Below are 13,778 nucleotides of genomic sequence, written 5' to 3'. Positions count from 1 at the left end.
GCTGTCATTATATAGATCCCAATAGCACTATGAAGTTAAAGTTAGAAAACATTCAAAGACTCAGAGATCAATATAATAAAAACAATGACCGTAATAAGGACAGTTGGTGGGCAGACACCTTCTCCTTTCTTAATCCAGCCAACTGGTTCAAAGGAATTTGGGGCTGGATAGCTGGAATTTTGCAAAGTTTGTTACACATCGCTGCCTTTATCCTTGTCATGTATGTAATACTAAAACTTGTTCTTTGGTGTATTTCTGTATGTATTAGAAAATTCTGCACTGGGACAACTAATGATGATACCAAAAGCGTTGCCACCCTTGCTCTTCTCTACACTGATTTCACGAAGTTACCTGATGAAGATGTTGAAGCCAAGTGCATGGCTACCTTCAAAAGATCCCCACCACCATTATCAGAAATTGTTACTCGTAAATTCTAGCATACAGGGGGGATGGGTACGCCGCAACAGCTATGGCTGGTAACATGGCACCAGTCATGTGAAGACCAGTACCCCTTGAGCTTATTGCTTGGGATAGTACCTCTGATGCTGGACATTAGTTAACAAAATTTATCTAGGGGGGAATGTGAAGGGTTAAACTAAGAAATTAAAGCAGGCTTCATTTTGTGCTTTTCGACTCCATCTTGCTTTTTTTAGATAAATTCTGTTACTAGGTAAAAGTTCATAGCTGTTACGAGACCTTGATTGTTCTAGTTTGAACAAGAGCATGAGACTGAAGGTGTATTACATAGTTATTAAGGTTGAAGGAAGACTGTAAGTCCATCTAGTTCAACCCATAGCCTAACCTAACATGCCCTAACATGTTGATCCAGGGGAAGGCAAAAAAACCCCATGTGGCAAAGAGTAACTCCACCATGGGGAAAAAAAATTCCTTCCCGACTCCACATACGGCAATCAGACCAGTTCCCTGGATCAACGCCTTATCAAGGAATCTAATATATATACCCTGTAATATTATACTTTTCCAGAAAGGTATCCAATCCCCTCTTAAATTGAAGCAATGAGTCACTCATTACAACATCATACGGCAGAGAGTTCCATAGTCTCACTGCTCTTACAGTAAAGAATCCGCGTCTGTTATTATGCTTAAACCTTCTTTCCTCCAGACGTAGAGGATGCCCCCTTGTCCCTGTCACCGGTCTATGATTAAAAAGATCATCAGAAAGGTCTTTGTACTGTCCCCTCATATATTTATACATTAAAATAAGATCACCCCTTAGTCTTCGTTTTTCCAAACTAAATAGCCCCAAGTGTAATAACCTATCTTGGTATTGCGGACCCCCCAGTCCTCTAATAACCTTGGTCGCTCTTCTCTGCACCCGCTCCAGTTCAGCTATGTCTTTCTTATACACCGGAGACCAGAACTGTGCACAGTATTCTAAGTGTGGTCGAACTAGTGACTTGTATAGAGGTAAAATTATGTTCTCCTCATGAGCATCTATGCCTCTTTTAATACATCCCATTATTTTATTTGCCTTTGTAGCAGCTGCCTGACACTGGCCACTGAATATGAGTTTGTCATCCACCCATACACCCAGGTCTTTTTCATTGACGGTTTTGCCCAGAGTTTTAGAATTAAGCACATAGTTATACATCTTATTACTTCTACCCAAGTGCATGACCTTACATTTATCCCCATTAAAGCTCATTTGCCATTTATCAGCCCAAGCTTCTAGTTTACATAAATCATCCTGTAATATAAAATTGTCCTCCCCTGTATTGATTACCCTGCAGAGTTTAGTGTCATCTGCAAATATTGAAATTCTACTCTGAATGCCCCCTAATGTATTGTTCTACAAGACCTTGGCATACAGGCTGTTCCTGCATTCTTATAGGTTAAGAACTGTGAGCGTGTTATGTTGATTGGTTGAAGTATAACTTACTAAGATTATGAAAAGTGCGACACAATAAATGGGGGGTCAGAGATCTGCTCGATCCTCCCAAATAGAGACACATGTCTCCGTCTGGTCATTCCCAGTTGCCGGCAACGCTCTGTGGATCAATTTGAAAATCACTGAGTCAACCGTGAAGGGTCACTCCAGATCCTCCCTCAACAGTATAAGGTAGGGTGGGGATCAGTGGCTCAGACTGCAGCATAAGAGAACTGTGAAGGGTGGGTCTCTTCTCTTTCTCCCTATCCAGGAATCTCAGGGTAGGATGGAGGGAGACAAGGAGGCTCAGCACAACCCCTCCCCCTCAAGTGAAGGTGTCCTCTCGCACATGGACTGCTGGATCAGCTAAGTTCTCTGGTCGGCATTATCAGGAGGGGGAGGGGAGGCTCCCGAGGAACATAGTGCTGACCTGAAGTGACTACTGGAGCTTCCTGTATTATGTCTCTATTCTCTCTACTCCCTCCTGTCCTCCACTCCAGCAAAAGCTTTTTCCTGTTTGCCCCACACAGCTGCACTTTCCCTGCCCCCTCTACCCTTTCTGCCATCTGTTGATAGCACAATGTCTCCCCACACTGCTATTCTGTGATGGTGATAGGAGCTCCCATCTTTATGGGCAGCATGGTGGCTCAGTGGTTAGCACTGCAGTGCTGGAGTCCTGGGTTCAAATCCCACTAAGGACAACATCTGCAAGGAGTTTGTATGTTCTCCCCGTGTTTGCGTGGGTTTCCTCCGGGTACTCCGGTTTCCTCCCACACTCCAAAGACATACCGATAGAGAATTTAGATTGTGAGCCCCATCGGGGACAGCAATGATAATGTGTGCAAACTGTAAAGCACTGCAAAATATGTTAGCGCTATATAAAGATTTATTATTTATTATTATCTTTATGGAGCTTACTGCCAGATATGTTGCCATCTTATTTCTGTGTGTGTATAAATGTATACACAAATATAAATATGTGCACTATATAAAAAATACAGTGTATAGGTCTGCATTTATGTGAATGTGTATATGTGTGACATTTTTAGTGATGGTCAGATATTAAAAAGATAGAAGCTTTAGCTAAAAGTGCCCCCCCCCAAAAAAAAAAAAGAAAAATGCCAAAACATATGTACTTTATAAAAAAAGGCATTTTTATATGCAGAATAAATTAAAATATATATATATACATATATATAATGTTGCTTGTAGCAAATATATACTAGTAAAAAAATTACCACCTCCCCGCGCCCAAAGAAGTTAATGAAAGTAGATCATTAAAAGGGTCGTCCCATTTCAAAAATTACTCCATAAGCTCAGGTGTATAAAAAAAACACAAAAAAATGAGGTTTTATTCTTTTTATCTTTGATCGGCTGCAGCGCTGTAGTCAATCACTGAACTCGTCTGATGTCTGATGTAGACATCACAAGCCACTGAGCTAGGGGATAGATAACAGCACTGTAAGCATGAAGTTACTGCTGCAGCCAATCAACAAAGGTGAGAACAGTGGCAAGAGGCATTGGAGTTAATGTCATCTTCCTATTGAAAGGTGACATTAAGCCGGCTTAGTAATGGAGAGGCATCAATAAGACACCTATCTATTACTAATCCTATAGTAATTAAAGAGTTAAATAAACACACACATGCAGAAAAAAGTATTTCAATCAAATAAAACACCACACAGTTTTACCATTTTACACTGCTCAAAAAAAATAAAAGGAACACTAAAATGACACATCCTAGATATCACTGAATGAAATATTCCAGTTGTAAATCTTTATTCATTACATAGTGGAATGTGTTGAGAACAATAAAACCTAAAAATTATCAACGTACATCACAACTAATATCCCATATCATAACATAAAAACCCGATATAAATCTGGTATCGCTGTAATCACACCGACCAGAAGAATAAAGTAGCCTAATTATACTGCACGAGGAACGGCGTAAAAAATAAATAAAACCAATTCTTCACCTACTGTTGATTTTTTCATTCTGCCTTCCAAAGATCGCTGTAAGGTTCGGCTCATAGTTATCCAGCGCTCTGCGCTGAGCGCTTACACCGGGGTTTCCGTTTAAATCTCTGAAATACTTTATGTGATTCAGACAGAACTCCCAGGTGGAAAATACCCTATGATAAGGCAGATGGAGCCATTGTGGACGCCATCTGACCTGTGATCCGGCGGTGTCCGACGGCCACAGTGTTGTGCACTTTTGAAAAGGACACCGCTGAACAGAGGCCAGATATAGTCCAGAGTAAATCTGCTGCCTCATCTGTCACATCACTCAGAGATTTAGATGGAAACCCTAAAGTAAGTGCTCAGCGAAGAGTGCCGGATAAATGTGATCCCAAACGTTATGTAAAATGTTCCTAATAAAAGCTTCAACTCAATCCATAAAAAAAGCAAGTCCCCACTCAGATCTGTCATCTGTTAACGGAAATATAGGGGGCATCCATGTTACTGGTAGTACAAAGGCTCTGGAAAAGCGAAATGTTTCCTCACAAGCCAAAAGAAATTCAGCAAATTCTCCGCTCCCAAATCCAAATGCCCTCATCTCTTCTGAGCCACAGTGTGCCTAAACCACATTTAGCACCCACATGTTTGGCATTTCTGTAGTGATTACAGACAGCCAAATTTGCAGGTGCGTATCTCCAGAAGCACGGGCTGGGCATAATGTACTGGTTACTGCAACATACTGGTCACTACAGCATACTGGTCACTACAACGGCAGTTTGCAATTTTCACTCGGCAACATCCACTGCTGCCTGTTTTTGGAAAACACCCATGGAGTCAAAATAATTACTACATCTGTAGATAAATTCCCAAAGGGTTATAGTTTCCAAAATGTGGTCACTTGAGGGGGGGGGGGGGGGGGGGGTTTCTGTTTTTCTACCGCTTGGTGGCTCTTTATGTAGAATCCCCAAACCAGTGTAGGAAATCTGCGCCCCAGGAGGCAAATAGCACTTCGTCCCTCCTGAGTCACTCCATATGGCAAAGTAGTACTGTACAGAAACATATGGGTATTTCTACATTCAGCAGAAATTGTGACACAAATTCTGGTACCATTTTTAACCATTTTCCAGTGTGAAAATGTAAAAGTTGGGGCTAACACACAATCTTGGTGGTAAAAATGTAAATTATTTTTTCTTCACTGCCCAATGGTATAAAAGTCTCTGTGACAGACCTGTGGTGTCAATATAATCACTGCACCCCTAGATGAATTCAATGAGACGTTTAATTGGCAAAATTGGGTCACTTATGGGGGCTTCTGCTGATTTTTGCACTACAGGGGCTCTGCCAATGTAACATGGCCCCTCAAACAAGTGCAGCAAAATCTGCACTGCAATATGGTGCTACTTCCCTTCTGAGCTTTGCACTGTGCCTCAAAAGTAGTTTTTGACCACATATGGGGTATCGGTGAACTCAGAAATGTCTCAAGTGGGGTACCACAGGGCTCTGTCCTGGGCCCTGTATTGTTCAACATCTTTATTAATGATTTAGATGAAGCAATTGCGGGTACACTGATTAAATTTGCTGATGACGCAAAGCTAGGAGGGATAGCTAATACTAGAGAAGAGAGAAAGAGGATTCAAAAAGATATAAACTGGAGCAGTGGGCAGCAACTAACAGAATGGTTTTTAACAAGGAAAAATGCAAAGTACTACATCTGGGCAATGAAAATGAAAAAAGCATCTACAGAATGGGAGGAATATGGCTTGTAGGGATTCCACTCACTCAGGTGCGACGGCTGACACTCAGGAGGCACGTTCCTTTAAAGTTCACAGGGTTTATTACGTCATAAACCACATGGAAAAATAACAGCAAACAAAATACCCTTAAGTTCAGGAAAAGCATAACAAAGTGTCCAGTCCACCAGGCTCAGTCCTGTAGCGTTAACACACTCAGGAGGGTTTCACCTCCACACATGTCCCCTGTGTTAAGCATTTGCCTGTCTTATATAGAGCTAACCACACCCAGTAACCCATCACATGATTAGCCATGTGGTCTGACATCACCACAGGTCCTGGAACACACATATATACATGGTTATATACAACAAAGAAATACTCCGGGCTACATTACAGCAACAAGGCACTTATGTGGCACATACCTCCCGTCGACTACACACCCTTTAGCCATGCTACATACCTCCCCCCTCTGCCTAAAGCCGTGGGGCTTGGCACTTTTCCCCACTATACAAGGGATTCTTGATAGGGCATCCGCATTACCGTGCAGCTTTCCGGCCCTATATTCCACATGGAAACTGAAGTCCTGCAGGGCTAAGAACCAACGGGTGACCCTAGCATTTCTACCCTTTGTTTCCCTCATCCATCTTAGTGGGGCATGGTCAGATATCAATCTGAATTTACGACCCAGCAGATAGTACCGTAATGTATTTGATACCGTGCCGCACAAGAGGTTGGTACACAAAATGAGAATGCTTGGTCTGGGGGAAAATGTGTGTAAATGGGTTAGTAACTGGCTTAGGCTACGTTCACATTTGCGGTGTGCGCCGCAGCGTCGCCGCCGCAACGCACAACGCAGACAAAAACGCAACACAACGCATGCACAACGCTGCGTTTTGCGCCGCATGCGTTCAACGCATGCGGCGCAAAACGCAGCGTTTTTTGTAAACGCAGTTGCGTTTCCAACAAAAAACGCAGCGTTTTGCGCCGCATGCGTTTTTTGTGCAGTGAGTCATTCTTCATCCCACCCACAAAAAAAAGTGTCTACACAATAGATAAGGGCCACCAATGGCTAGAAGAGGGTTGGTGTTTATGTAATTGTGTATATATACCATGGCAGACATGAATTCCTCCCATTTGCTGGTATTCATGATGGAGCGTCCCTTGGACAGTGTTATCATGGATATGGAGATGGATTTAGCCTTGGCTCATGCCTATGCTGTCGCCTGTGCTCATCAAAGAGAAAGAGAAAAACGGAGATGGATTCATCGCAGATTTTGGATACACCCTATCTTGGAAGTCCGGGAGAGCCGTGGAGCATACCATAGCTTGTTTGGCGAACTGAATGAGAACCTGGAGAAGTATTTCGAGTACACCAGGATGTCTCAGGAGAGCTTCCGGTATCTTCTGCGTCGGGTGGAAGGAGCCATCAGCAGGCAGGATACTCAGCTCCGGAGAGCTATATCCGCAGAGGAGCGGCTGCTGGTGACTCTACGGTACGTAGCTGTTTGAATGACTTGAGATATGTTCGGCTACGTTCACATCTTCCCTTTTTTTTTTTTTTTTTTTCTTAATTTTTGTTGGGGGTGGTATGGTCAATGTACTTTTAGGCTGTGTTTCTACGGTCAGTAAGCTTGTTTGACGCTGCAGCGTCAAACAAGCAGCGTCCAGATGTTCCAGCATAGTGGAGGGGATTTTATGAAATCCCGTCTCCACTATGCGTGGAAACCCGCACGCGGAGGCCCTGCGACTCCGGACATGCTGCGCGTCTTTTCAGAACACAGCATGTCCGTACACCTTGCGGGGACGCAGCGTCCCCGCAAGGTATATCACAGGGCCCTACGGCGAGGGGTGCGATGATCCCGGATGTGTACTGTACACATCCGGCACCATTGCGTCCCAGGAAGGGGGCGGGGCTTATCGCCGACCGGCTTCGCCGCTGCAACGATAGCGCCGCGTCTCCGGACAGTGGAGACATACCCTTATAAATTGCAATGTACTAATGTAATTTCTTTATCTTCTTGGCAGTTTCCTGGCTACCGGAGAGACCTTGCGATCCCTTCAATTTCAGTTCCGGATTGGAGTCTCCACTCTCTCGGGAATTATTGCTGAGACCTGCCGCGCTTTGTGGGATAACCTCCGGGAAGAATTTTTACCCGTCCCTACAAGCGATATCTGGTTGGCCAACGCCGAGAAATTTGAGGAAGTGTGTTCGTTTCCAAACTGTATTGGCGCGGTGGATGGCAAGCACATTCGTATTACCAAGCCAGGGAAAAGTGGATCCCTTTTCTATAACTACAAAAAATATTTTTCCACTGTGCTGATGGCAATTGCCGGTGCGGACTGCCGTTTTCTGGCAGTCGACATTGGTGCTTTTGGCCGGTCAAATGACTCGCGCACATTCAAAGAGTCTGATATGGGCCAAAAATTATATGGCAACAATTTCAATTTCCCCCAGCCACGACCTCTTCCCCACACCGAAGGCCCTGCGATGCCATTTGTTGTGGTTGGGGATGAGGCATTCCAAATGTCTGCCAACCTATTGAAACCCTACTCAAGTCGGGGCTTGGACCACACGAAAAGGGTGTTCAATTACAGACTGTCCAGGGCCAGAAGGACTGTGGAGTGCGCCTTTGGCATCCTTGTCTCTAAATGGCGGATATTAGGATCCGCCATTAATCTGAAAACTGAGACAGTGGATGAGGTGGTGAAGGCGTGTGTGGTTCTCCACAATTTTATTCTGGCCAAAGAGAGACTGAACGTTGATCTGGATGAAACCATAGCCAACCCATTGCCCAATTTCCATGATCATCCTCTGAGGTCAAGCGTGGAAATTGCGCAGATGAGGGACCGTTTTGCGGCCTATTTTGTGTCAGATGTTGGCCGTCTGTCATGGCAAGATTCAATGGTGTAATAAACTGTTGGACTGTATTCTGGTGTGACTATGCTAAAAATAGTTCACCAATGTAAATGTGCCTTATCTAAAAAACTTGTAAACCTTTGTTTTTAAAATGTTGTGTTTTAATAAAAAAAATTTCTTACGTTTTCTACCATGCTTCCAAGACAAAATTTATACCATACCATATTTATTTGTTTGTCAGATCGCCGTGTATCGTTGTGTTTGACAGCAAAATCAACGATACCAGCGATGTTTTACACTGGTAACCAGGGTAAACAACGGGTTACCAAGCGCAGGGCCGCGCTTAGTAACCCGATGTTTACCGTGGTTACCAGTGTTAATTGTAAACTAAAAAATAAAAATAAATATACTCATCTTCGCGTCCCCTGGCGTCCACTTCCTGCACTGAGTGAGCGCCGGCCGTAAAGTGAATGCACAGCACAGCGTTGCTGTGAGGGACGTCACTCAGTCAGTGCAGGGAAGCTGACGCCGGGGGATGCGATTGTGAATATTTTTTTTTTTTGCATTTTACACTGGTAACCAGGGTAAACATCGGAAGTGCGCCCTGCGCTTAGCAACCCGATGTTTAACATGGTTACCCGGGGACCTCGGCATCGTTGGTCGCTGGAGAGCGGTCACACAGACCGCTCTCCAGCTCCCAAATAGCGATGCTGCAGTGAATTGCATCGTTGTCTGTTTTGCTGCAGCATTGTTAAGTGTGAAGGTACCTTTACAGTATGTGTCCACGTTCAGGATTGCATCCTGAATTGCTCAGGTTTTTTCATCAATATTTGTAAGCCAAAACCAGGAGTGGAACAATTAGGAAAAGTAGAATAGAAACATATGCTCCACTGCTGTATTTATTACCCACGCCTGGTTTTGGCTACAAATATTGAATTAAAATCCGGACCAAATCCGGATGCAATCCTGAGCGTGGACACATACCCTTTTTCTTTGAAAACAACTCATACACTTTAGTGTTTGGAAACACCTCATACAGCAATGAAAGACACCCAAAGAAACGGTCAAATTAAAAAATCCAAAAATACTGTCTGACATTGCATATATGAGGTGTTTGAAGCACAAATAAACGACGCACGGAGTGAATTACCGAGCAGTGTACTTGAAAAGAAGACCAAATATTGTATACAAAAAATTAAATTTTTATTGAGGGGAAACAGAAAAAAAAGGGAAAAGAAAATTATGGGGTTTCAACAGCCGAGGGGGGATCAACATCCGCTACCACCGGTGACCGGTAGCTTCGAGTTCTGGACCTGGGAGTGGGAGTGGTAGAGGAGGAGGAGGAGGAGGAGCCGCCATACTCTAGTAAGCTTGATGGCAGGTCCAAACCCCCCGCAGGGTACACTAGGGAGACCGCCTCGTCAGTAGAGGAGGGAGGAGGCAACACAAGCCGCCTACGTTTTTGGCTTGGTTGGCCCTGGCTGCTCCTGCTGTGGCTAGAGCCACGACGAGATGGTGTGTGTCCTGGAGCAGCCAGAACCTGTGCCTCTGTGTGTTTGTCTGTGTGCCTCCTCTTTTTTTTCCTTTTCCTGCCTTCTGCGGCATCTCCCCCAGAAGCACTCCTACGGGAGGATGAGGGCCTGGCAGGAGCAGGAGTGGGCCGCACACTGGTATGGTGCCTGTGGTGGCGTCGCCCGGCACTTGGACCAGGGTGGGGGGGCTGGAGTGACTCTGCAGCAGTAGTCGGAGTCACGCTAGCCAGCGACGGCACTACGGGCAGTGTCGCTGACTGCGCGACCCGAGACTGCTGCAGAGCCCTCACGTAAGAATTGTTGCAGTCCTGCATCACCGAAATCTGGAGTTCCGGCGTAAGGTTTTCCACCATGCCTTTAGCAAGTGTGCTGAAGAAATGTTTTGCCGGATTTGAGAGCTCGGCTTCCAGGATTTCAAGGCGCCGTCCCATACTGGACATTTCATCTCTCAACGCCTTGAAACCGTTCTGGAACACCGTGCCCAAGTGCAAAAATTCAGGCATGACTGACCTGTCCGAGGCCCGCTGGCGCTGTCGGGAATACCCGAACGAAGGTGCGCCAGAGGCCTCGGGCAGGGGAAAACCTGACGTACCGGCAGCCGGTTCTCCAGATGATGGTGGTGCAGGCCTGCTGTCGCTGTGGGATGGCTGTGACGGCTCAGATGGCGATCCATGAAGTTCCGCTTCACAGGGGGGAGCTCGCTGGAGGGTGCTGCTGTGTGTCCTGTGAAAAGATAATGAAAAAATTAGTCTTCAATTAATAACCTATCACATACGCCAACTCCTGTCAAAAAAATTACATGACACATCAAAACATTACAATCCCCTGTCTCTCAGTCTGTGTGGCCTATAATAAATTGCTGATTGTTATCGCCAGCTGACCATTAGGGCTCACGATAACAATCATGGACATACCGACGGCAGAAAATGACTGTACATTCCCTCTGCCAAAGGCAATGCATACCCCTGTCATATTTTTAAAAAATTATTGTGTGAAAAACTAATTTCAAGATGCTGGCTATGTTGCAAAAATAATATAAAATTTAAGGTCTATAAAAGAATTAAAAAAAAATAAAAACCAGACTTTGCTGATCTGATCGCAGGAATGTCCATGACGTTAGGATCATGTGATCGAGACGTCATCATTATTCCTGCGATCAGAACTACACTGACTCAGAACGGAACCTGTCAGGAACTACAAGGACTCTTGCTTAACCTAAAATAATTACCGTGGATGGCCAATATGCTACGCTGACTACATTGATGGCCAATACACTATGTGCCTGGGAAATGTACTATGTGGATACGTGGCTAGAACGTGTACTATGTGGCTGCGATATAGTGGCCTGTAAATATACTATGTGTGTGGATGCACAATGTACGTGGCTGGCCAATGAACTATGTGGCTGTGCAATATGTTATGTGTCTGGGCAATGTACAATGTGCAATATGGTATGTGGACAAAATACTTACTGTCGGCGGCCAAGGATTGGTCTTAGGAACTGTAATTGGCGGTTGTATTTATATGGAACCGACTTGGCCGCAGCAGCACCACTCCTCGATTGCTCCTCCTCATTCCTGAGCCCCTTATTGAAACGGTCCTTTATGGATCGCCATCTGGTCCTCAACTTTTTCACTGTGAATGCAAAGAAAAAAAAAGGTTACATATGTCGCATTTTAAAAGGATAAAACAACCGTGAGCGATGCAAAGTTTAGGCGTTGATCGCATCACACACGGTTGTGTTTATCCTGGCAAGATGGGTCATAGCAGCGTCTCAGCAATACTCACTAAAGGTGCCTTTGTCCTTCGCTGAGGCACTGTCAAAGCCATCCCACAGCGACTTTGCCACCTCTGCCCACAAACGCCTCGACACCACCTGGTCCATGTGCCGAGGGTCACGGCTGTCCCACAACGGGCCACGCTCCTGGATGCTGGAGATCAGGAGCTCCACATCAATACACTCCCTGTGGTCCCGTTGTGAAACCTAGAAAAAATAGAAAACAAAAAGGTTACAAATAGGCAAATATAAACAACCATCATCAGCACGTGGCATGATTTGTACCTTTGCCCTATCCTTTGCCATTTGATGTATCTATATTGATGGTTTCTACACCTGTATTTTTGAATGTTTTTGTGCAGGGAGTTCAACTGTATGTTACCTTCCCCCAAATACTTGCTGCCCTGAAAAGCTATATGTAATTAAGCTTAGTAAACAGCCCTAGTGAAACCAGGTTGCTCCTAATGTTCCTCCCAGCAGGATGCTACTCCAAAAAAAAGATAAAAAAAAAAAAAAAATACTCACTTGCCGGCCTGACGACCCATCTTGGCACCGATCTCCCTGCTCCCGCTGTGTGCCTTCCCCCTCACTTGAAGAAGCCTGTAAAAAAATGTATACAAAAATTAGTGACAATGCTACAAATGGCAGCGAATAGTAAGCAACTGGACATAATTACTCACCGCACTCCCCCTCGCCGATTGCCTATGTTCAGACTCTGACTCACTCGTCATTCTTGCAAGTTTGCTCTGCAATGAAAAAATGAGCAAAAAATCACATCCAAATCTAACACATACAATAAAATCGGCATAAAAAATTAAAACAACCACAATTGACTGTTGACTGATAGGACAATGCAAACTGAAAAAGCGACACCACAACGCCATACATTGCAAGAGAATACAATAGAAGAAACTACAAGAATAGACCCAAAAAAATTTTACCAAAAAAAGACACCAATGTCCAAATTTTTAAATATAAAAAAACTGTACAGGGAAAAAAAAGGCACAATGAAATAGCAAACTGCACGCAATACTTTACAATAGCAACAAGACATGATCCAAAACAACACCATCTGGTGACATCTACCACAGAAATACATCTGGAGAAGGCGATAAATACCATTCTAGATAATAAGCAATAAACATTACAGGACAACCGCTGTTACAATATACAGCAACCAAAAGAAAAACCATAGTCAAATAGAAAAGAAAACACAAGAAATTTTAAAAAAAGGGCCCAAAAAAAAATAAAAAAAAAAAAATTAACTACACACTTGGCTATGGAAACATTCAATACAGGAGATATATATATGGAAGCCATACAGAAAACTACGTAACCATAATACAATTAAACATATAATGGCATATAGCAGCACGGAACAATACAATACAAATGAAACATCATAAATGTAGCCCCCCACCAGCAAGAAAAGACACTCAAGGAAAGAAAACAAAATGCCAACAGCATAATAAAACACAGCAAGACATGAGCCTAGAAAACGCCATACGGTTACCCCAACAATAGAAGCCAGAAAAAGACATGCACCACAAATTTTACAATAAAAAATCTTACAAAAAAAAGGCATTGAACATCCGCATGACACAAGAACAACCAAAAATAAATCCAAAACCAATCCAAACCCAGCAAGGCCGCACACAAGAAACGCCAGCATATATCAGAAACACATTAAAAAAAAATGTTAGTATTCAATAACAACCTACAGTGCCATAACCGTACAATATCACAGAGCAAACATTGCACAAATTAAATCAAAAACAAGAAATAAAACACAGAAAAAAAATTATGCAAAGAGAAATATATACTTACAGGTTTGGAAAGCAGGTTGCTCCTCTCAGTGTCTTCTCTGTGTGTTGTGTGAATAGCCTTGTGAAAGACAATGGCAAACCCCCCCCCCTTTTTTTATATATATAGTGCTTTTTTTAAGTGTCTAGACAAAGTCTAGACAATGTTTTGCATTTTTGAAAGAAAAACGCATGCGTCGTACAACGCATCACGACGCAAGTACTTG

General features: G+C 43.8%; 1 protein-coding gene across 1 annotated transcript; it reads right to left on the bottom strand.

The window, feature by feature from the left end:
- Positions 1–9,510: 9,510 nt before the first annotated feature.
- Positions 9,511–12,863, bottom strand: LOC143783690 (uncharacterized). The gene is made up of 5 exons (XM_077271925.1): positions 12,430–12,863; positions 12,275–12,349; positions 11,761–11,956; positions 11,445–11,607; positions 9,511–10,695 (listed from the first exon to the last, which is right to left on the bottom strand). Exons 1-5 carry the CDS (start codon positions 12,631–12,633, stop codon positions 9,681–9,683), a joined length of 1,653 nt encoding a protein of 550 aa, XP_077128040.1. The 5' UTR covers positions 12,634–12,863; the 3' UTR covers positions 9,511–9,680.
- Positions 12,864–13,778: the final 915 nt, after the last annotated feature.

The sequence above is a fragment of the Ranitomeya variabilis genome, chromosome 1 (assembly GCF_051348905.1).
Source record: "Ranitomeya variabilis isolate aRanVar5 chromosome 1, aRanVar5.hap1, whole genome shotgun sequence".
NCBI classification, from domain to species: domain Eukaryota; kingdom Metazoa; phylum Chordata; class Amphibia; order Anura; family Dendrobatidae; genus Ranitomeya; species Ranitomeya variabilis.
Note: the sequence above shows the minus strand (reverse complement) of the source record. Positions and strands in the feature narration are given on the sequence as shown.